Source organism: Euprymna scolopes, chromosome 41 (genome assembly GCF_053919585.1).
Source record: "Euprymna scolopes isolate OS-2025 chromosome 41, ASM5391958v1, whole genome shotgun sequence".
NCBI lineage: Eukaryota > Metazoa > Mollusca > Cephalopoda > Sepiida > Sepiolidae > Euprymna > Euprymna scolopes.
Window position 1 is genome coordinate 36,812,733 of NC_136522.1, and position 24,926 is coordinate 36,837,658.

General features: G+C 37.0%; 1 protein-coding gene across 4 annotated transcripts in view; it reads left to right on the forward strand.

Annotated features, from left to right (window-relative positions):
- The window catches only part of LOC145266475 (neurotrypsin-like), a 219,882-nt gene that overhangs the window by 130,253 nt on the left and 64,703 nt on the right, over nucleotides 1-24,926 (forward strand). For all 4 annotated transcript variants that reach the window (XM_080122166.1, XM_080122169.1, XM_080122168.1 and 1 more), the window contains one exon: nucleotides 2,950-3,097. In XM_080122166.1, coding sequence (XP_079978292.1) covers nucleotides 2,950-3,097 — 148 coding nt within the window. The remainder of the gene's footprint in view (nucleotides 1-2,949; nucleotides 3,098-24,926) is intronic.

The following is a 24,926-nucleotide window of genomic DNA, read 5'->3' on the forward strand; positions in this document are numbered from 1 at the left end:
CCGACATCGACCAACTGTTATACCGGCGTAAACCTTCTTCACCGGTTACGAAAAGAATTAGAGGAACTTTATCCTCATGTTTCATCGCTTTGACAATGAAATAAGTTCCATTCGTTGTTGAAATAGTTTGAACGATTCAGCAATACATGTCGAGCCCCAATCAAAACTAGGGACTTGCAACGAAACTGTGGCCATAATATGAAAGTGTGAAAAGGGTACAGACAATTTGTGTAGCATGGGAGGCTAGGAAAAAAAAGAAATTAAAAAAAATCCGAACATGCAGTAATTCGTTCAGCGTGCAAGGGAAGAGAAAAAAAGATTTGCTTTTTTTTTATTTTACTCACTGTTTTACCCTTTTTTTTTTTTTTTTTGTCCGTGACGTTATAAGATTATGTGTTGTATGATAATACCGCTTGCCACCATGTCATGCGGTGTTGTGCATGGATGTGTAATAATGAGACTTGGAACACGTGTGTCTGGTTGGTAAAAAACGAACTGAATAATGGTGTCCCACTTTATCAATAGATGCGTGCGTGCATACAAAAGTTAGATCAAGAAACCGAAACGAAAGAGTCTATATAATGAGTGGGGAAAATTATTGATAGTGGTTTCAGCTAGATGAGTGTTTTTTGTAAAAGTTAAGCCAGGGTGGACCATAGATTGGAGCTCAAACGAGCACTTGCCATAAAAATAATGATAAAGCGCAGCAACGTCTCTTCTGTGGGAAAGATGTTGCAGGAAAGAGAAAAGGGCATCCCCCACTAGGCTACGAAGTCTATTTTGAACTCTGTCAAGGCAGGATAAGTGCTTCTAGTAGCTCCTGTCCAGATGTAGAAAATATATTTCATCCTTGGACGTGCTTGACTCTTATACAGGTACAGAATTGCATCAGCAATAAGATATCTACTGGAGTGGTAGAATAATCCCACCATTTTTCCAGTGACCTTAGCAATGGATTTGATGTATGTATTCCATTTCAGATCAGGAGTAAAGGCCAGACCCAGAAGCTTGTCAAACATGGAGCAAGACGAGAACCATTCATTTCAATTGTTGCCAGACAAGGATCAGAGCGTTGATGATGTAAAGGTAGAAGCTTGACTATAGATGCATTAAAAGTAACCAGCCACCTCTTTCCCCATACACCATGTGCTCAAGAACAGAGAAGAGAGGATCAGAAAGAAGTTTGTCATTTATGGCCTTTGAAGTGTTGCCATAGATGGTTGTGTCATCAGCATAAATGTTTACAAATGATCTTAGAATGTGATTTAAGAGATCATTGATGTAGATCAGGAAGAGAGTTGGGTCCAGGATGAACCCTTGAGTGACTCCAGCATTTATACTGTGAGCTTCTGATTTCTACTCATCAACCACTACTCTCATGAACCTATCCGAGAGAAATTATTTAATAATTGAAAAAGACATTTCCAGCTATACCATAGCTTGTGGAGTAGATCTTTATGCCATACTCTATTAAAAGCTTTGATATGTCAAGAGCAATTGCTCTAGAAAGGAAGCCTCCCTTGAGAGATTCGTTAATCCTATGAGATATAACCGTTGGCACATCTGCTATAGATAGATAACAGAAACCATATTGCATGTCACTAAGAAGGTGGCTGAGGTGGTTGTCTACTGTTAGTCTGTACTGAGAGGGAGATGGCCAATCACCTGAATTCTTAAATACGGGCATACTTATGAGGTTTTCTAGTATGTTGGAAAACAATTCTTCTTAACACAACACTTGAACAGCTTTGTAAGTATCGGAGCTAGTTCTGGTTGAAGCTTTTTCAGTACTATAATTAGAATGCTGTCAGGGCCAGTTGCTTCACTAAATTCAATGTTTTTGATTAGCTTGGCAGCATCACACGCAGATATTTGTATGTCACATAGCGTGCATAGATACAGGAGGAAATAAGGGGGTTGGCAGCCTTGATCGCATAGAATTAGCTGCAAAGTTATTAGTAAAGAGTTTACCTTTGCTGCCTAAACACTTCCTTTTGCACTCTGCTTATTTTTTTCCCAGATATGCCCCAGAAGTGAGGTGTTGATAGATTCTGTCTGCAACCAGGCTAATGAAGAAGATCTTGTAGGTTATAGAGAGACAGTAGATGAGTCTGTACTTACTAGGGTGTTGTGTCTCATTCGTTTTGGTTATGAGGTTTGCATCTTCTTTGAACAGCCATGCTGGTGAGGCCTTAATAGTCTGTTGAAGCAACTGCTATAATGATAATGCATTATTGTTGAGCTAGAAATTGTGTAGGTTGTTTATATCAGGCGTTTTGTAGTTGAGGAACCTAGTCAGCTTCTGTTTTATCATGCAGACTGTTATCTCTAGCATTTCTGATTTGTTTTCAATGCTATTTGCAACATCTAGAGTGCCCACTCCCTTGCAAATTGCTTAAACAGGATGGAGCTATAGTGAGGCCCATTGTCACTGATCAATCTCTCCAGGATTCCCTGCTCTTCGAAGATCTGCTTAGTGAGGTTGATTTTTTTCTTGGTTGCTGAACTCCTTTAATTTTCTTACTAGAGGATACTTTGAATAGTAGTCAACTACCAGAATATAATGTGATCTGCCAACGTGAAACAAATCCGTGGTTATTATTTGCCATGATCATTTTTGTTGTTCTTGACAAACCGTACATGTTTGTACAGTTTTGATGATTAAGGTTGCTCCATAAAAGTGCAGCTTTTAGCTTCGCAAGTTACATTTTTCCATTCTTTGATGATTTGCACCTAACAACAAAATTGTCAATATTTTTACTGTTAAGAATGTGATTACGCAGAAGTTGAAAATAAGAAAATGCCTTTCGGAATAACCCCCTCCCCAGGTTAATAGCGGATTTCGCAATAAACACACTTTGGAGGTTGGACAAACAATGCACATTGACCAATTTTTTTTTTAAATTAACAATTATCATTGTCTGATTATTATTTTTTTCTCATTTGCAGCTTACAGCCAGTTGGTCCGTCTTATTGATGGCACTGGAGACAACAATGGGCGTGTAGAAGTGCTTCACAATAGCGTCTGGGGCACAGTTTGCGATGACTATTGGAATGATAAGGCAGCCACAGTCGTTTGCAGATCACTTGGATTTAAGTAAATCATTTTTATACCATTTTTACTTCTTTCTTCTACTAGTTGTTCCTACTCGGTGTTGCCAGGGAGACTTTTGACTTTCACTTTATTTTCTTTTTTTTTTTACAATGCCGTTTGTTTTTATTAATTAAAAAAAGCATTTGGAATGCTAAATTATCAGATTATTATTTGGTCATTAAATTATTGAAAAACATGAAAAAGATGAAAACTATAATTGTTGCCAGTATATTGTTGGTTATCACTATTTCTAAAATTATTGGATGAAAAAAAAAAACTTCCAAAACTTTCAATCTTTTAATATATAAATATTTACTTATAATTTTAAAGCTTCCAAATTCTTTTCAAATTTTAAAAAGCCAAAAAGTTTGCTTTTTGTTAGTGTTTCTTCATTATCAGAGCGAAATTCGAAAATCAAAATATTGAATTTCAAGTAAAACCAATGATAATGTCGCAGTAATGAACATATCTGAAAATTATGAAAACCGATAAGGTAGAAAATTAATTATTAATGAAAACAGTTTTTGAAAAAAACTGAATTTGGCTAAATTGACCTAAGGTCGAACTTCCTGTTTTTTTTTTTTGTTTTGTTTTTTTAGCAAAACTGAATTTTCGTTAATATATAATTAATTTTCTATTTTAAAAATTAGAATGGATGATTTGCTTATGAAAAAGATGAAATGCAGTGTTAGGGTAAATAAATTTTGTATTGCATTCTCGATTTAAATAAGTTGTAAGAAAAAAGTTAGACTTACTTTTAATGGTTTGTGGTTTAGGGAGACAGATGCAAAAGCGCCTTCTCCTTTGTAATTATTTTTATTTTATTTATTTATTTTTTTTTTTTCAATTTTCTTATCAGTTTGTGCGAACTGGGGATGGGGCATTCTATCGGATGCCAAACATTCACTGACTATCTATATATATTCCAATTGAGAGATCTTTTTAAGACTCTGACTGTCCCTTTGAATGCAATTGTTTGAATTTCTCTTGCACTTGGTTCATCGGGTATATTTGCCAAGTAATTTTTGAAACTCTTTTTCATGAGTCGGGTTGCTCCTATAATTACAGGAATAATACAGATTTTCCTCAGATTCCAGTGTCAAATAGAGAAGTAGTCAACAATCTGTGCAAAAAATAAGTGACATGCAATATGCTTATTGTTCAGCTAGATTAGCAACATATGTGCTAACAGTTATATGCCATGGGATTAACGGATCTCTCAAGGGAAGCTTCCTTTCTAGGGCAATTGCTCTTGGCATATCAAGGGCCTTTGATAGGGTATGGCATAAAGGTCTACTCAATAAGCTATGGTATAGCTGGAAATGTCTTCTCAATTATTAAATGATTTCTCTCTGATAGGTTCATGAGAGTAGTGGTTGAGGGGCAAAAAATCAGATGCTCACAATATTAATGCTGGAGTCACTCAAGACTGGGCCCAACTCTCTTCCTTATCTACATCAATGATCTCCCAAATCATATCCTAAGATCATTCATAGACATTTATGGCAGCACTTCAAAGGCCATAATGACCAAGTTCTCTCTGATTCTCTTTTCTCTGTTCTTGAGCACATAATATATGGAGAAAGAGGTGGCTGGTTACTTTTAATGCATCTAAAATCAAGCTTCTATCTTTACATCATCAACGCTCTGATCCTTGTCTGGCATCAATTGAAATTAATGGTTCTCGTCTTGGGGAGGCTCCATGTTTTCACAATCTTCTGGGTCTGGCCTTTACTCCTGATCTGAAATGGAACACATACATCAAATCCGTTGCTAAGGTTGCTGGAAAAATGGTGGGATTATTCTACCACTCCAGTAGATATCTTATTGCTGATGCAATTCTGTACCTGTATAAGAGCCAAGCACGTCCAAGGATGAAATATATTTTCTACATCTGGACAGGAGCTACTAGAAGCACCTTATCCTGCCTTGACAGAGTTCAAAATAGACTTCGTAGCCTAGTAGGGGATGCTTCCCTTCCCTGCAACTTCTTTCCACAGAAGAGACATTGTGAGCATGTCTCTGCTCTTTGTTATTTTCATGGCAAGTGCTCGTCTGAACTCCAATCTATGATACCCCCCCTTGCCAAACTTTCATGAAAAACATTCATCTAACTGAAACCACTATTAATAATATTCCCCACTCATTATCTGTGCCTAAACCTAAACGTAGATTCCATGAACAAAGTTTCTTTCTTAGAACAGCACGCATGTGGAACTCTCTACCATTTTCCTGCTTTCCATGGTCGTCTTCAAGTCCAACGTAAACAAGTTCTTGATGAGTCTTCCCCTTAAGTAATCCAATTTATCAAATTTCCGCTAACAATTACTACAAAAGTCCCATTGACTACCGTACACTCATTAACTCTTATTCTCGAGTGGCCTCCGGACCTTGATAAGTGATGACTCCTTTGTAATAAAAAAAAAAATTATTCTTCTTGTCCAACATCACTACGTCAGCTTTTATTCTTTTCTAAGTACGTAGCTGTAGGAATTGCATAGTCATAGTGGATTGTGTGGATGACTTATTTATAATTGTTTTTTTTATTGTGGATGACTTATTTATAATTGTTTTTTTTTATTGTGGATAACTTATTTATAATTGTTTTTTTACCCGGACTTGATGCTGCACTGGTATTCAACATTTTACAGATGGTCCAGGGGAGATATTTATACACTCCACAGTGTTGTGTTGCATAGTAGCCGTAACCCCTCCCCCAGCAGAACCTTACAGCTGGATATTGGGTGACTCATACTGTACCTCTGTTTGGCAGTTCTTAAAAGCAATGGTCATCAAGCCTTTATCAAACCATTTTATATTCATGGGTAATCATGTAACCCTAAAGAGTCATGTGTCATTTTATAAAACGGATTGTTTTGTTTTTTTTATTATTTAAAAAACAAAATATTTGATTCCTACTCCATCGGTAGTCCTGGTGCTACCAGATCAGGCTGTCTATTGGCTTCCTGAGATGAAATGCACCTACATCGATTTTCTATTTTTTTTTTCTATTCTCTTTTGTAAAACTTAATTATGTTCTGCAAAAACAAAAACAACAACCCCCTTCCCCTCTCCTTTCCTGTTCCTTCCCTACTTACCAACCCCGTCGCCCCCCCCCCTTTTTTTGCCCTGTTGGTAGGGCACTAGAATAAGCTGACTGCCCCCCTGCAGAGGGTAAAAATCCCTCAATGGGGCAACCAGTTAGCAGTGGGTTGCTACTCGTAATGCCTTAGGTGATTGAGCTAACCTAGACCTGGGTGCATAAAAGTCTAGGCACTGCAACACATTACTTCGGCACTTACTTCAGCTAGACGGGCGGTCGGAGAGGCCCGATCTAACCAATCGGTCAGTCACGCCAAGCCCTAGCACTTACACCCAAAGTATCAACTACCACAACAAAGAACGAAACTTAAAGGTACTCCCAATTTTTTTTTTTTTTTTTTAAATTTTTTTATTTTATTATTTATTCCCCACTACAAAAAATAGGCAAACCAAGTAAGTGCTAGAAGGCGGTGGCAAGGGTCAATCAATTGGAAAGACCAGAACTCAACACTCCATCTGAGCAAATGTATTTTTGAGGACATATTGAACAGAAAATACAGTGCTTGAGAACTCCTTACCAAAAGAGCATATCCTCCACGTAGCCCCGACATAGTCAAGGCGAATGGGTTTCCCCCTTACTATGCCCCAATTTTGGATTCTTTTGAGTAAGGAGCGTGGTTGATGAAAAATAAATCCCAAAATCCATGGCTGATAAAAACAAAAGCATCCCCCTCAAAACCCTTAAAAGAAACCATTCCTCTGACTCTGACCTCTCAAGCTCAGATGAAGAACAAAAATTAAAAACTAGAAAAACCGTTCAAACTATAGACGAAGGAAATTGGAAATTTATCACCTTTTCTAATAGAAAAAACATTATCCACAAAAAATAAACCAAAAATGATCAGAAAAACAAAAGATGGAAATCTACTAGTTGAGATAACCAATCTTAGAGATGTTCAATCTCTACTCAAAATGAAGAACTTCCATGAGTACAAGTGCAAAGTCTTTCCCCATAAAACACTAAACACTTCGAAAGGAATAATTCGAAGTTATGAACTATCGCTGGCAACTGAAGAAATAAAAACCGAATTAGAAAAACAAGGAGTAATCAACCACATCTGCATAAACATAAAAAGAAACAATAAAATAATAACAACCAACACATATTAACGTTTAACAAATCAACAATATCTAAGGAAATAAAAATTGGCTACTTAAATGTAAAAGTAGACCAATATATCCCAGCCCCATTAAGATGTTTCCATTGCCAAAAATATGGACATCATAGAGAAGCCTGTAAAGGAATAAAAATATGTGGAAAATGCGGCAACAAAGAGCCTGACCACACCGAAGAAAAATGCATAAATGAGATGAAATGCACAAACTGTAAAGATCACCTGATCTTCTCTAAAATATGCAAAACATAAAAAAGAAAGAGAAATTATAGAAGTAAAGTACAAGAAAAACACAACCTTTCCAGAAGCCAGAAAAATAGTTGAGACGTACATGAAAGACAACACATATGCTGAGACAACAACAAAGACAACTAAACCATGCCAACATAATGAAATACATGATCAATATAGGGAGCTGATAAACAAACTGATTACATTAAATATTAAAGAATGGCCAGAATTTCAAAATAGCCTAAAAGAAAAATACTCAAATCTGGGAAACAAAATAGAAATAACAAATCCAAACAAAGAAAATAATATTCCATCCACAACAGAACCATTAAAAAAATTATCACAGAAACCAACAAAACAACCACCAGAAATTAATAAAAAAAATAAGCAATGATAAAACAGCAAATAAAGAACGTTCCAGAAAAGAAGAAAACCAAACAATAGACACTCAAAATAGATTCCAAATTCTAGAAAAAATGGAAACCGAAATCACCCTAGATAAAAAAAAGAAACCAAACACAAGTAATCAAGAGGGAGAAAATGAACAAGAAGCCAAAACGGCAACATCTCAAGCAAGATCCAGATCGACGTCTAGATCCAAACAAAAAAAAGAAAAAACCCAACAAAACACTTCACCAAAGACACAAGCTCCAACAAAAGATAAACTCTCTACTTCTAAAGAGATGGAAATAGAGAAAAACTAAACAGTCTCATGGATAGAAATAAAACACAACAAATTATCCAATGGAATTGTCGTGGAATAAGATCTAACTATAATGAACTTCTTATACTCATCTCACTCTTCAACCCAGCCATTGTTTGCTTACAAGAAACCTTCCTACAAAACAATAACCATTTCAAAACACCAAAGTATGAACAATACAACTATTTCCATAACACAGGCCTTCGTGCTAATGGAGGCACCTCAATTCTTGTAAGGAATAACATACCTCAAAGCAATTTCTCTGTCAAAACAAATCTCCAAGCAATTACAACTCAAGTCACATTACACAAAACAATCACAATCTGCTAAATATTCCTCCCTCCTCATGAACCAATAAATGAAAATGAACTAGAAAATTTAATGAAACAACTACCTTCACCATTCATTCTTCTAGGAGACTTTAACTGCCACAGTACGTTATGGGGATGCAAAGTCACAAACTAAAAAGGAAACTGTAAAGTCGAACAGAATGAAGAAAGAAAGTGACCACGTGTCTGCGCGTGTTGTCTTACCTGCTGGGAGGATCACAGGGAGGGCAGAAATTAAAAATGGCGGCTGTGGTTTTTGTAAGATTATTGAGTGATGACATCAGGCCTTACGTGACTGTTTTTCTGGCCGCTGATTGGCTGATGATGAACGCTCGGACAATAAAAGGAGTATGTTCAGAAGATCGAGGACAGTGTGTATCAACTGCATCAGTGTGATTAGAAGTTCGACGTGTGTGTTAATCAACTGCCATAGTTGTGAAACGAATTCAAGCTTTAGAAGTTCGACGTGTGCGTTAATCAACTGCCGTAGTTGCGAAACGAATTCAAGCTATTTCGGCGAAATGGGGGAAAAATTGACCTCAAATTAATACCAGAGTTTGATGGATCGACCCCGGTAATTGACTGGGTGGAAAAGGTGGAATTACATTGCCTTTTGTCTGGCGTAAAAAACTTTGAACATGTTGTTCCTTTGCATTTGTCCGGCGACGTCTTTGCGGTGTATCAACAGCTCAGCCATGAGGGCAAACAGGGCTCTGAGAAAATTAAGGCGGCGCTGTTCAAGGCATTTGCGATTGACCCCACCACTGCTTGGGAGCAACTTGAGGCAAGGACCTTACGTCGAGGCGAAACGGTCGACGTGTACTTGGCAGAGCTGACGAAGTTGACAGTGTTGTTTGGTGGACTGCCTGAGCAGGCCTTAGCATGCAAATTCCTAGCAGCACTCCCGACAGGAGCAAAGCAACTACTACGAGCTAGCTCAAGTGCAGATTCGTTTCCCCTAAATGACCTAGTAGATCGGGCCAGGACTATAATGAAGAATTACTCCAAGATGAGGGACCCAGTAATTGCTGCTGCTCAGTCCATACCGAATGATAAGAAACCGTATCAGGGACCCGGTCCACATGGTGGAATCATATGCTACAGATGCAATGGACAGGGCCACATTGCAAGGAACTGCCGGCAACAACCAATGGCTGTTCGCTGTTACCAGTGTAAGGAAACTAGCCATATAGCTCAAGAGTGTCCGGAAAACGGAACCGGGGACAAGGTGTCAGCGTCGACCTCTTCCCCACACAGAAATTAAATGAGACGCTGCCGATCATCCCGATATATATCAATGAAACACTGTGCTCAGCACTCCTCGATACCGGGTGCTCCCGCACTATCGTATGTGCAGATCTCTGCCACATTTGGAGAAAGAAGAACGTCAGCGTGAATACCATGTGCCCGACCACATGAGGTCCGCATACAAAGAAGAACTTCGCATATGGATCGAGGATGGCTAGCTGATTCCCTACCCATACAAGAAACTTGGACCTCCTAAGGGTCTGATCCCATTAATGGCGGTTGCTCAACACAACAAAGCCAAAGTCAGGCCGGTAATGGACTACTGAGAACTGAACTCATATGTTGATGCGTTCACAGCTGATGCTAATGTGTGTCCTAGCCAACTACGAGAGTGGTGCCAGCTGGGTTCTAATGTGTCCCTGTTGGATCTGAGAAGAGCATATCTGCAGGTCTGGGTTAGCGAGACAATGTGGCCGTTTCAGACGGTAGTGTTTGCCGGTAGGAGGTATTGCCTCACAAGACTGGGCTTTGAGCTGAACGTTGCGCCCCAAATAATGAAGACGATCGTCAATGCTGTATTGTCTCAGGATAAGACCGTAAAAGAGGGGACATCAGCATACCTTGACGACATATACATGAATGAAGACATTGTGCCGTCATCACGTGTGAGGGCCAAGCTAGCTGAACTTGGACTGATGTGTAAGGATCCAGAATGCTTGGAGGATGGTGCTCATGTCTTGGGGTTGAGCGTTCAACAGGAGCAAGGGACCTTGAAGTGGGGACGCGGAACTACAGTTCCTGAAGTGCCCCATGTCCTCACAAGGCGGGTTATATTTTCCCTGTGTGGAAAACTGGTGAGACACTTACCAGTAGGTGGATTGACTCGGGCCGCGACAGCCATCATGAAGAGGAGGGCGAGTGAAGTTACCAAAGGCTGGGATGACGAAACAGCGGACAATCTGTTGCTGCGCATGGTGAAGGAGACCATCACAAGAGTCAAGTAGGAGGACTCCGCTAAAGGAGATTGGTGCGTCCAGGGAGACAGGCTAAATGTGTGGGTGGATGCGAGCTCCCTCGCGATTGGGGTGGTATTGGAGATGAACGGGTCTGTGATAAAGGACGCCTGCTGGTTGCGACTAATGGATGATGCTGCTCACATCAACCTGGCAGAGTTGGATGCGGTAATAAAAGGAATAAACTTGGCACTCCAGTGGAAAGTCAAAGAATTATGCATACGCACAGATTCACTGTGTGTATACCACTGGATAGTTGACACACTAACAGGCAAAACGATAGTGCGCACCAAGGCGGCTACCGAAATGCTAATCAGACGAAGGTTGGAGACAATAAGGAAGTTGGTGGAAGAGTACGACCTATCGGTGAATGCGGTGCTTGTCACTTCAACCTGCAATCTGGCTGATAGACTTACCCGTGTGCCCAAGAGATGGTTCGACGCAATGAAGAAAGAAGCCGAACCAGGGTCTTTATGTGCTGCCTCTGTTGAGATGGATAAAATCAAGAAGGTACACCATGACAGTGGACACCCCGGAGTGAGACGGACATATTATTTCGTACACTTAACCAACCCGTCAGTGTCCAAAAGCAAAGTAGAAGCAGTGGTCAAGGAATGCCAAATATGCCAGTCAATCGACCCTGCTCCCACCAAATGGCAGAAAGGTCGGCTGGAAGTCGACGAGAATTGGAGCCGACTGGGCATGGACATAACCCATTATGGTGGTCAGCACTTCCTTACACTTCCTGATCGATTGCAGACCAACGAGGTTTGCGATCTGGCGACTATTAACAAGACAGGACTCGGCTAGTGTCATCCGTCAATTAGAGTCCATATTTTACGAGCGGGGGCCACCTGAAGAGATTCTCACTGACAACGACACAGCCTTTTGCAGTGGAGAATTCAGGCATTTCGTAGACGAGTGGGGAATCCGGCTTAGACATAGGTGTGCATATGTACCGAGTGGCACCGCTCCGCTATAGCGGAGCTGTGCCACCGAAGTGTGAAGAGGATAGCAGCAAGGAAGCAATGTACGATTGCAGAGGCAGTATATAGGTACAATACAACACCAAAAGATGATGCGACTGCTGAAAGTGCACCTGCTAATGCGATATATTGTTATCAAGTGCGTGTTAAGGGCATTGACGCCTGCCTGCCTAATCAGAAGAGGACGCAAAGACGGTACAAGTTAGGGGACACCGTCTGGGTAAGGCCTCCCAATAACCGATGTACGACCAGTTTCAGAAGAAGACGGATCACCGGCATAATTAGTGAGCAGGCTGTGCTGGTTGATGGTACTCCACGGCATGTGGGGAATGTCCGGCCCACCCTTGATACAAACCAAATGGCGAACAGCGAAAGTGATGAATCATCCAATGATGAAATGTGGATCCGACCTATGCCCCATTGCTGTGATGACATGGCTGAGAACCTCAGCACAGATGGCGATAGTTCCAGCGCCACTTCTGAGAGCCCCAATGACGATGGAGCCCAGCTTGATGGAAGGACTGCTGGCAACGTTAATGGCAACAGGTCTGTTACCCCTTCTGAGAGCTCGGATGAAGATGGAGTGCAGCCGGATAGGACTGTGGACACTGACCTGAGTAGCTCTGATGAAGATGAAGAAGTCCAGCTAATCCCCCTCCGTAGGAGTGCCCGTAACAAACGACCGCGGCTGCAATGCCGCATGTGTGATCTTGAGACCAGGAGGGGGGTGTAAAGTCAAACAGAATGAAGGAAGAAAGCGACCACGTGTCTGTGCGTGTTGTCTTACCTGCTGGGAGGATCACAGGGAGGGCAGAAATTAAAAATGGCGGCTGTGGTTTTTGTAAGATTATTGAGTGTTGACGTCAGGCCTCACGTGACTGTTTTTCTGGCCGTTGATTGGCTGATGACGAACGCTTGGACAATAAAAGGAGTATGTTCAGAAGATCGAGGACAGTGTGTATCAACTGCATCAGTGTGATTAGAAGTTCGACGTGTGCGTTAATCAACTGCCGTAGTTGCGAAATGAATTCAAAAATTCAAAATTGAACAATTAATTAACAAAAATAACTTGTGCCTTCTCAATCAAAAAAATCCGACATACTTAAATCCAACAAACGGATCAACTAGTGCCATTGATCTTACCATGTGTGATCCATCAAGCTTCTTGGATCATACATGGAGCACTTACGAAGTTGTTTGTTGTGAGCTAAAACTCGAAAAACAAAGAATGCAAAAGATCCTGCAACAATTCATCAACAAAATCAACATCACCACTAAACCCAAAACCGGGAAATGATTAGGAAAATAACTGGAAAATATAATCCGAATCCAATCAAACACCTTCTCACAAATAAACAGAAAATAACTGATAAAAAAGATATTGCTAACACACTAGCTAAAACTTTTGCCGGAAACTCATCATCAAAACACTACAATAGACAATTCGAAATACTTAAGAAACATGAAGAAAAGTACAAAATAAACTTTAACTCCAAAAACCAAGAGCCTTTGTGGGAACATGATGAGAATTAGCAGCGAACCGGATGTTAATGTATCCACCATGAGAGACAAAATGAAAAATCGTCTTTTGCACATGGCTCCACGCATCGCTTCCGCTTGGGAAGAAAAAAATAAGATAACCACAAAATAATTATCGACCAATGGTAGAGTTCCGCGCCTAAAATAAACACCTCAAATATCACAGTCGCTGGGAGCCGGTTTGCCACTATAAAATGAGGGGACCAAAAAGTGGGAAGAGAGAGATTCGCCCTGCTGCATCAGTGAACGTACGGACAAATTCTCCCACCCGACCTAAAGAGATGAAGAAGAAAAAGAAATAAGGCACCAGTGAACTGAAGCCAACTACGCTCTCATGTTATGGGCCAAACGCCTTCAATTCTAAACAATGCCTAATTCACACAAACTAAAGAAGAGAGGAGGAGAAAGAAGACGAAGACACCGGGCTGCTAATGCTGATGAAAGTCACTTGCTTTCCAGTTACAAGCCAGGACACGCATCACCGACAGCAGGATGACCGGCCTACCCTAACCCTCTCCATCGTCCAAAAGATAAGTTACATTTTACAAGCATTCATTCCTTGTCAATTCATACATACCTACAAACGTTTTACAAACATTCATCTCCTTTGTTAAATCCCTTTTTTATAAAAACTCAAGGCCATAAATGGAACACGCATTTACTTCTATATCCTAGACCGCTACCAATGGTGAACCCGCCGACTACGATGAAATCGCACATTCCAAAAATAAATAATAATAATAATAAAAGGACAGACGTATTATTGCGGAAGAGAACCCATTTTTTTTTTACTCAAATAATTTACGTGACTAAAATAAGAATTGACGAACAATTATACAAACACCAACAGAGTCTAGTTCCATTGGAAGACTCTACTCTGTAACTTCAAGGTCTTTCATCATTCTTGTCTTGTCATTCGTGTCATGTGTTGCTGAGTTTGTTAAGTACTTGTACACACCAACTTGAAAATAATGCTAGTAATTTTCTGATTCCTTTATAATTCCATCATAATGAGTTTTCCGGCTTGCTGATCTCTCATGTAACTCTTTGCAATGTTTTTTCTTTCTGGTTCTGATCGGCTGGGTAAGGTGGTTGGTATAGGTTTTCAAAAAAGTATTTCAATTGGTGATGGTAGTTTGTTGTCTATTCTTGCTGCTCAATCTGTAACTGGATGTCATTTTTCTATTGTTTGCATTTTTTGTTGGTTTAATATGTCTTAAATGTGTCTCTATGAATCCATTGCTTCTGCCATAGTGATGAAGTGAGCTTGTGATGTGTCTGATGCTCAAGGAATTGATGAAGTTTGTAAAGTCTGTTCAAAGTACTATAGACCATTGTTCATTACGATTTCATCTAGACGACCAAAAATCAACGTATAATATTTCGTTTTCTCTGCCACTGCTTTGCTGGTTATTGGCGTTGGCGTTTCATTGATGATTGGGTACTTTGAGTATCTGTTGACGGTGAGCAAATATTGCTGCCGATCAGTCTTGAATAGATCTGATGCGATGAACTTCCGAGACTGAGATGGAATGCTATGTGGTTGCAGATCTTGATTTTCCTGGTGTGCACAACTTACCTTTCTATATTCTTTCAATGTCTTTGTTTATATTTAGTGCATGCTTTTTCTTGCAAGTTGGTGTGTTCTCTTTATGCTTTGGTGGGCTTAGTGGAGCTGGTATAGGATGCCTTCCCTCATAGAGACCGAGATAAGTACTTGTTTGCCCTTGAACAGGATTCCATATTCAACAGCAAGTTCATTGGGACAGGGCCAATATGATTGAATCTTGGCAGGTAATTCATGGATATTATCTGGCCATCTTTGGTATATGATCTTCTTAATAAGATTCAGAGTTGGGTTCTTCATTTCAGAAAATTTTCTGCTTTTGGAATGAGAAGTTGATGGTCTGATTCTCATGTGTTTATGCTATCCACCTTCTCATCTAGCTTGATTGCTTTGTGCTTTGTTGTTCTCGATATTAGCCAATCAACTTAGGGTATTGGAAAGGATCATTTTGCTACTCACTCTGTATATTACTTGGCATAGGTAATCTTCAATAGCATTCACTGTAGCCGATGCACTGGTTTAGCACATATTATAACGAATGGCTTATGGTCTGTAGTAGGTGTGGTATCATTGAAGACTATATACAATTGCCAACATCTCTCGTTCGATGTTGCTGTATCTAGTTTGTGTATTAGTTAATGTTTTGGATCCATATGCAACTGGTTTGCCATGCCATCTAGGCCTTCTAGGATTTGGTCTATTTTTGCTTGGAAGATATCTGGTGAGACATTGACACCAAACAGTAGACGGTGTTCTGAAGTTTGTCAACAGTCATGATCCCTCATTCTTGTGGACCAATCAGTATCCCGCCTTGGTATCAAGTTTATTGAATACCTTGGCTTCTGCAAAGGCTAGGTTTTGCTCTCCCACTGTCAGTATTTTGACATCTTTTGTGGCTGATGTTGAGTTTCTGTGGATCCGTGCATATTCACAGGGACTCGTTTTTCTTTGTGCTGTATGTCAAACTGCAGCACCAGTCTGTGTGTTCCTAAACTTTTTGGAGTACATCTTCCTCAAATAGCCTGTTAATCTCTCTTTCAATTTGTCTTTTAGGCAAATCTTCATATTTCTACAACAGAAAATGTATTTGTCTATTCTGATTCCCTATACTGACATGGAAAGCTGATGGTTTCATGTCATCGAATTCAGTCGTATCTATATGAGGTGAGTTTAAAATGTGGGGGGCAGAATCACAGAATGGAGCTTTTAGTGATGCTCCATGCGGCTGTTGTAAAGTTCTTAGTGAGAGTGTATTACTGGATGTCCCAGAATCGATTTTCATGTGGTGATGTGTTCTGCTTTTCACGTGAGGTGTTGTGTAGGGTTCGTCCCTGAGTTCCTTGGTTATACTATCCATGTATTTAGCACTGATAGAGAGTAATCATCTTCATCACCTTCCAGTGTCGATGTGGTCGATGTTTTCCTTTTGTCTTCTGCATTTAGTTCTCCTTGGATATTTGTGCTTGTGTTTGGAAAACTTACTTCTGTGTCTGCTTTTCTTTTTGTGTTCCCTTGATTTAGTCTTTCTGCAGTACCCCCCCCCCCCAATGCCCCTTTTTTTCACATGCAAAGCATTCATCACTGTATGCTGGGCATTGTTCAGGCTTGTGATTTCCTGCTTCGAATATATTTTTTCTGATTTCAGCATTTCAAGCTGGTTCAGCTGGTAATTTCCAGTGGGAAGGGCTTCATAGTTTTGGCCTTCGGTCAGTACATTGATTATTCTGTAGCCTTTTGGTTTGCTATAGAGGAGCTCATTCCAAAAGCCTCTTATGGTGTTGAAAATATGATGAGCTCTATAAGTTCCTCATTCGGCTCCTTATTTGTAAAGTCATATTTTTGTGCTCATGTTTTGCTGGCTCGTGTAATAAAGTCATCTATTGACTCATTTGACTTTTGGCATAAGTTTAAATCTGTGGATCCTAAAATTGACATTCACTGTAAGCTGGCTTTTGAAGAATTGACATTCACTGTAAGCTCTTGAAGAAGTTCCACAGGTGCTCGGGTGACTTCTTTTGCTGATCCATGTAGTAACTTGCATTTAGGCATCTTAGGCATCTTGATCCGATATATTTTGTTTTGTTCCATTAGTTATCTTTTTGTTTGATTTCACCCACATCTGGATCAGTTCATTGTTGGCAGATGTTCCATAATGCATATAAAGCAATCCATAAGACACAAAATGGTATAATCTATCTATCTATCTATCTATCTATCTACCTCTCTCTCTCTCTCTCTCTCTCTCTCTCTCTCTCTCTCTCTCTCTCTCTCTCTCTCTCTCTCTCTCTCTCTCATATATATATATATATATATAATATAAAGCTGAACGTCTGTGTGTGTCTGGTCACGAATAGACTCCTATATAGTTGACTATTATAGAAAACTGATCACATATAATGATAGAAGATGTATCGAGACACAAGAATGGGTATGTTTGATTTGGCATAATGATGATTCGTTAAAATTGTGGGGGTCTGCGTATGCGCCTGGTCCACAAAGTATGGAAATAAAAAAATTTTAAAAAAACGCTTACAATAATACTTTGATAAGTATGTTTTAACTTAAATAGGGATGGTATAATAAAATTGTGGGGTCTGCGTTCACGCCTGGCCTCCATAAAATGGAAATAGGCACAAACTTTAATAAAGACTTTTCATATCTATCTGCGTAAGTATACTTTGATAATTATGTTTCAGTTTGAAGAAATATGGTATAATAAAATTATGGGGTGTTCGTTCGCACCTGACCTCCATAGAATGGAAATATGTCACAAGGTTTTTAATATAGATCCACGGAATATTGTGATAAGTGTTTCAGTGTGAACAGGTATGGTATAATAAATTATGGGGTTTATCTATTTTATTTTTACTTTCATCATATTTTGCTTTGGTTTTGATACCCTCAAATTCGAAGCTATCTCTTTACAACCCTTCCTTTTCATAACCTATCATACTTTCATAAATCAGAGTCCATTTTCTGTAGGCTGCTTTTGAACCCAGTCAACGACGGGTACTTTTGCTAGTATATATATATATATATATATATATATATATATATATACTAGCAATTCTGCCCGGCTTTGCTCGGGCCCTATGTACTGTTCATAACTTTATGTGCATATGTATATATTATAAAGTGTAAATATGTACGATAATGCCTTTCTATATAATAGGCCTCCTTAACTACCACAGAGAAATATTGGTAGAGACCGCAGAGGTCAAATTTTTAAAAACTTTGACCCCAATTTTGACCGCTTAACATTTATTATTTTCGGCTCAAATTGTATTAAAATGTTGGACCCATGTCCATGTCCGAGTAACCCATATCTAAAATTTCAAGTGTTTAGACCCAAAATTCGCGGAGGAGTTTGGTAGAGTTTGTAAAGGTCAGCTCTGTAAACTTTGACCTTTTGCCAGACAAATTTTCGCCCAAAAACTGATTAAAAAGCTTGCTGTATGTCTGAATACAATTATGTAAAATTTCAAATCTTTAGACCCAAAATTGTCTTAATAGTTTGCTAGAGACTGCAAAGGTAAAATCTTTTGGATTTGACCCCTTGGAAGCCAAATTTTCAGTAAAAAAAAAAAAAAAGATTAAAAGCTTGCCCTATGTCTGAATACACTTTATGTAAAATTTCAAATGTTTAGACCAAAAATTATCTGAGCAATTTGGTAGAGACTAGAGAGATCAAATTTTTTAAAACTTTGGCCCCAATTATGACCCCTTAACATTTATTGTTCTGGGCTCAAATTGAATTATAAAGTTAGATCCATGTCTAAGGAACATATATCTAAAATTTCAAGTGCTTAGACCCAAAATTGGCGAAGTTTGGGAGAGTTCTCAAAGGTCAAATTGTTGAACTTTGACTCCTTAACAGCAAAATATCTAGTCAAAAACCGATTAAAAAGATTTTCTCAAATCTCAGTATTCCGTATCTAAAATTTTGAGTCTGCAGACCAAAAATTGACAGGGAAATGTACACAGACAGACACACACAGACAGACAGACATTTTCATTTATAGATATATAGATATAGATAGATTGGACACAATACGTAGTAATGATTGAAAAAGTGTGAAAAAAAAAAAAAGACTTGTGCGCCACCACCAAGAATCGAAACCAAAACATTCAGCTCACGATTTATTTTTTGTCGTCAATGGCTATGAAGACATTTATAATGCGAGACTAAAAATTAAAACATGAACCAATTATGCATTCGTAATGCCAGCGTTCGACTCTCACCTGGAAGTTTCTTTTTTTTTAATTTTCACACTTTTGCACCGATTTTTCCCTGATAAACCCCAAATATAACGTTTCACATGGATTCAAATACCTTATATATGCAGTTTCCTTTCTGTAGACCAAAAGGAGTTTGGTAGGCAAAATTTGTTAAACAAATATATACGTATACATAAATATATATGGAAACAGTTTTGTGTTTACTATAAACTTTTTACGCAAATATTATGCAAGTATAAATCATGTAGAATATCTGCATAAATATAATTACATGTAAGACACACACAGAGAGACGTTCACTTTTATATATATATATATATAAATGTAACTCTTGGTTCGTTCGTAATTAATAGTTTAAATAACTACTGGAATGACTGCTTCGGCATTTTAGTATAATATGTTTACTGTACCCATGCGTGTTTTTATATATCTCTTTTTAATCATAACATTATACTTAATTTTTCTATAATAAATAGTTTTCTTTGTATGGATGGGCCATTTTTTTTATTTGGGGACAATTATTTCACATCACGTACCATCACGTGACATCACTAAATGGAACTTTTATATACCAAACTGACATTTTTCGTTTAAAAATGGAATTCTTTCTTTTTCGTTAATATTTTTTTTTTTATATTTTCTGTTTTATATATAAAGTACAATTGTTGAATGTTATTCTTTTGATTATATTTGTTTGGGAGAAGCACAATTAAAAAAAAAAAGATTAAAACGGAGCGAAATTTAAATTTTCATTCCATTTTTACAACAACCGTAAACAAGCGCATACTTCGCAAGTTTTATCGTAAGTTAATGAACAACCCATAAAAATCTGGTAGCTGAGTGTCAAATCTGCTTAAAATATTGTAAATATATATATATATATATATATATATATATATATATAACCTCTCCCTAACATATTGGCAATAATTTGGTTCCATCCTTCCCTTGAGTGTTCTAATAAGAGGGATTGATTTACTAGGATTTGTATTAGAAGCTGAGCAAAATTATTTAATTGTTGAATTTTTTGCATGCAATCGCTAAAAGCCAACACAAAAAATTGAACAAAAGACAAAATTAAAAAGAATGGTACTCATGCAGAATTTACCCCCCCACACACACACACACACATACCGGATTCCAATTAATTTAGGGTTCGACCGGCCATCATCACCGGATTCAGGCAAGTGTTGTCCAAATGTTGAAACACTAAATTGATATTTTATTTATTTTTTTGCATAATTAATTAATGATGGGACTATTTTTTTTTGTTTATTTTCTTAGCATTGGTTGACAAAATATAATTTGTACATTCTTTTGAAAAAAAAAAATCAAACTTTCTCCACTTTCACCTAACTATTTACAGTGTTCATATGAAGCATTCATCTTTTCTTTTTATAATAAAAATTCTGTTTTCAAAAAGAAACATTTACTGCCAACTTTTTTTAAAAAAGTGCAAGTTTTCCTGAAAAAAAAACTTTCACCTAACAATTTATCGCAAAAATAGCGACCCATAAAAATCTGGTAGCTGAGTGACAAATCTGCTTAAAATATTGAAAAAAAAAAAATAGAACCTCTAGGTGCATTAGAAATTTGGGTATTTTTTTAGATTAGGTCCACCTCCACAATTTTCTTTTAAATGACAACTTTTAAAGGTTCTCGGCTATGCTGACTACGAAAATTCCATTGAAATTTTGCAGAAATAATTAGTTATCGAGATATAAAAAGTTGTATTATGCATTGTATTTTTTGGCGGCCATCTTTTTAACGCGCGTGCAATGTCAGTCAGAGATGAGTAGATTTGTTTATGGCGTGCCACGCGCGTAAAAATGGCCGCTAAAGAATACAATGCATAATACAACTTTTTATATTTCGATAACTACTTACTTCTTCAAAATTTAAATGCGATTTTCGTATTCAGCATAGTCAAAAACCTTTAAAAGTCGTCATTTAAATCGTTGAGGTGGACCTAATCTGAAAATTTACCTTAAAGTGGGTTGTTTATTTTCTGTATGGAATATACTTCCAAAATAAACTATTAAAGTTGTTTAAAAAATGATAGAAATATTATTTTTTATTTAAAAAAAAAAAGCAGTGTTTACAAAATGCCGGCGTGCCTTCATGCAGCCTTTTTTTTTTACGTAATAAAAGCAATAGAATTTTACGAGTTAAATATTTTTCAATTTTTAAACTTTAAGAATTGATCAAAATTTGTCTATTGGTTTAATTTTTACGATATTTTCAGGGTCAATGTAAAATTTTATGCTCTTTCCAATAAACCAAATATAATATTTTAGACGAACGTTTTTTTTCAAATTCACGCCCCCATTTTGAAATATTTATTAAAATTTTGATAATTAATTTGGTACTTGTACAGTTTAATCAAGACAGTTTAGTCAAAAAATGAAAATATCGAAAAAAAGTTTAAATTGTATGTATCCGTTATGGAACGAATTTCTCCAGAAAAAAAATTCACTTAATTTCATCAAGTAGTTTTTTTTCTTGTTGTTGTTTTTTTTTTTTACACGTTTTTATGAGAGCGCGTTGAAGGCAGCCATTTTGGACTAAAAAAAAAAAATTATTTGAATTTTAGAAATGCCAAAGGGAGATAACTCTAGTTAAAGTGCTGACACCCCTCCTCATCTTTAATATTAGTTTTTCTTCCTAAAAATCGAACATTTTGCTCGGTATCATAACAAATTGTTTTTTCGCTGTAAAAAAAAAAAAAAAAAAAAAAAAAAAAAAAAAAAAACTACTTGATGAAATTAAGTGACATTTTTTCGGAGAACTTCGTTCCATAACGGATACATACAATTTAAACTTTTTTCGATATTTTCATTTTTTAATGTCTTGACTAAACTGTACAAGTACCATTAATTTATGTGCCAAAGTTTTATATATCACAAATTGAAGATAAAAGATCGATAAAGAAAATATTCTAATTTAAAACAAAAAAAGAATAGTTTTTTGGAAATTTACCTGTAAAGTCCAAAGTGTAAAACTTTTTTTTTAAAAAAAAAAACATGTTGATTTTTTTAAAATGAAAGCTCATGTTATGCTTACATCGTCAAGTAAATACCAGACGCTGACAGCAAATTTTTCTATTTCATGGAAGATATTTTTTAGATATTTAAAAAAAAAAAATTAGTTGAAGAAGTATTAAAATATATCAATCAAATACTCGTGTATTTCATTAAAAGAATTTTTTAAAAATTAATGAAGCGGATTTTTTGTTCTAGGGAAAAACTTATAAGTGAATATGCGTTTCTTTTTTAACTACGGAGGATGAAAAATACTAATTTTGGTTAACACACACAATAAAAAGACATTATTTATGCCATTGGACGAAACCATACTTCATAAATTTCATTTTAGCAGCAGCAGCTATTTAACGCTTTGCACAAAACACGTTACAAAAATGCGATTTTCTAGGACCCTCGCTTTAAAAAATCCTTTTATTTAAAAAATACATGGAATTTAAAATATAAATATTGATGAATTCTTAACAATGAAGAATGGAACTACTTATTTAATAGTATTTTTTTTAGGTAAGTGATTTTTTGGCATATATATATATACAAATATTTATAAGCAAGTAAAATATATTGATTTTCTTTATATTTTTTTTTTTAAAGAAAACCGCTTTAAAGAAACAAATATTGCATAATTTTCTATTAAACCTGTTATTTTTTTTTTAATTTGGTCTTTGCTCCTTTAATTGAAAAAAAAAATTAGGGTTTGAATTATATTTTCAAGTCGTTATGAGCTTAAAAAAATAGTAAGTTGAATTATTAAGGTTCTGATCATCATATTTAATGGACACTTTCTGATACACCTATAGAACCTCTCCCAAACATACTGGCAATAATTTGGTTTCGTACTTCCTTCAGTGTTTCCAATAAGGGGATTGATTTACTAGGATTTGTATTAGAAGCTGGGCATTTATTAAAATTATTTAATTGTTGAATTTTTTGCATTTTGGTTAAATTTGTTAGTTTGCTAGCGCTAAAAGGCCACACAAAAATTGAACAAAAGACAAAATTAAAAAGAATAGAACTCATGCAGAATTTAACCTTTTCTATGAGGAATTTATGTTCCATTTTAACAACGTGTGGCCGGGTACAGCTGGTATATCTATAAAAATGAAAGTGTATGTCTGTTTGTGTGCATTTCCCTACGCAATAACTCTGTCAATTTTTAGTCTGCAGACCTGAAATTTGATATACAGGGTACTGATATTTGGGGAAATCTTTGCAATCCGTTTTCAGCCAGAAATTTGGCTGTTAAGGGGTCAAAGTTCAACGATTTAACCTTTGAGAACTCTACCAAACTCCTCCGACAATTTTGGGTATAAACAATTGAAATTTCAGATATAGGTTCCTTGAACATGGATCTAACGTAATAACTTAATTTGAGTCTAAAACAATAAATGTTTAGGGGTCATAATAGGGGTCAAATTTTTTGTAAATTTCACCTCTGTGGTCTCTACCAAATTACTCAGACAATTTCTGGTCTAAACATTTGAAATTTTACATAAAGGGTATTCAGAGATAGATCTAGCTTTTTAATCAGGTTGGGTCGAAAATTTGAGTTACCAATATATAAATGTATGTATGGATGTTTGCATATCTGCCTAAAACTTTCGACAGAGGCGACGGATTTTCACAAGATCAGTATCGTTTTTAAGCTTGACCGTTCAGACGACAAATACCAAAAAATTGACTAAAAGCATTAATTTCTTCATCCTCAACTGGGCACTTTTCAACAGGGAGGGGTCGTTTTTTTCGCCGATATTTTCGATTGTCTAGGCTTAATTTAAACCTACGTCACTTCCGGTTTGCCAGTGGTCGTAACAGCAAAGACGTCATGTTTTTTTCCCCGTTCTTTACCTCCTTCACGGTACGGGTTTGAGCCTTCCTTCCTACGACCATTTTTTTTTTTTTTTTTTTTGCTCAACATACACCTCCAAACATCTGGGCAACGCCGAGCTGAAATGCTAGTATATATATATATATATATATATATATATATATATTATTCACGGCATCAGTTATTTCTTATCTTCTGACAAAAGTTTTTTACATTTTGAAGGATATGTATAATGAAAACAATGTTTACTCATGGTTTGCAAGATGGAGTTGTGTATTATTTCTTGACATGGCATGTTGCATGCTGTTTTACTTTGTGTTTCATAATTCCGTTCGTATACATTTTAGATATTCCACCTGTTCAGTTTTAGTACACGGTAGAAATGAAGGGAACTACCACCGGTGCCACCATGGAGTGATGTTTGTATTTCGTTTAGAATTCAGAAATCAGAACGATAGAGTGAGTGTGATAGCAACTTTATTCAGGGGAGTGCGCTAGGCTGGTAAGGGTTACATCCAGTCCCAGGCAATCCGAGGTGAATAGTATCTGCAGTACTACAAAAAGTTACATCAGAAGAAAACTTTATGTCTGTATTTTATGTTGTCCTATTTTACCAGGGTCTTTACTTATACTATTTTGTCATATTCCAGCAAGAAAACGCTACACTTTGCTAAGAAACTATTTTTTTTTATTGAAATGAATTCTTTGCACCAAATCCAGCCATCAATGCAGTTTTCCTTGCTGATTTACCAGCACAATTATCAAGAATTATTATGAAGAATCTTATCACTCTTGAAAGAATTACTGGAACTGCAGAAATGGGATATTTTCCAGTGACTACAAGAGTTATCACATCTTAATAATGAGAGAAACACCATCCGTTGATATTAG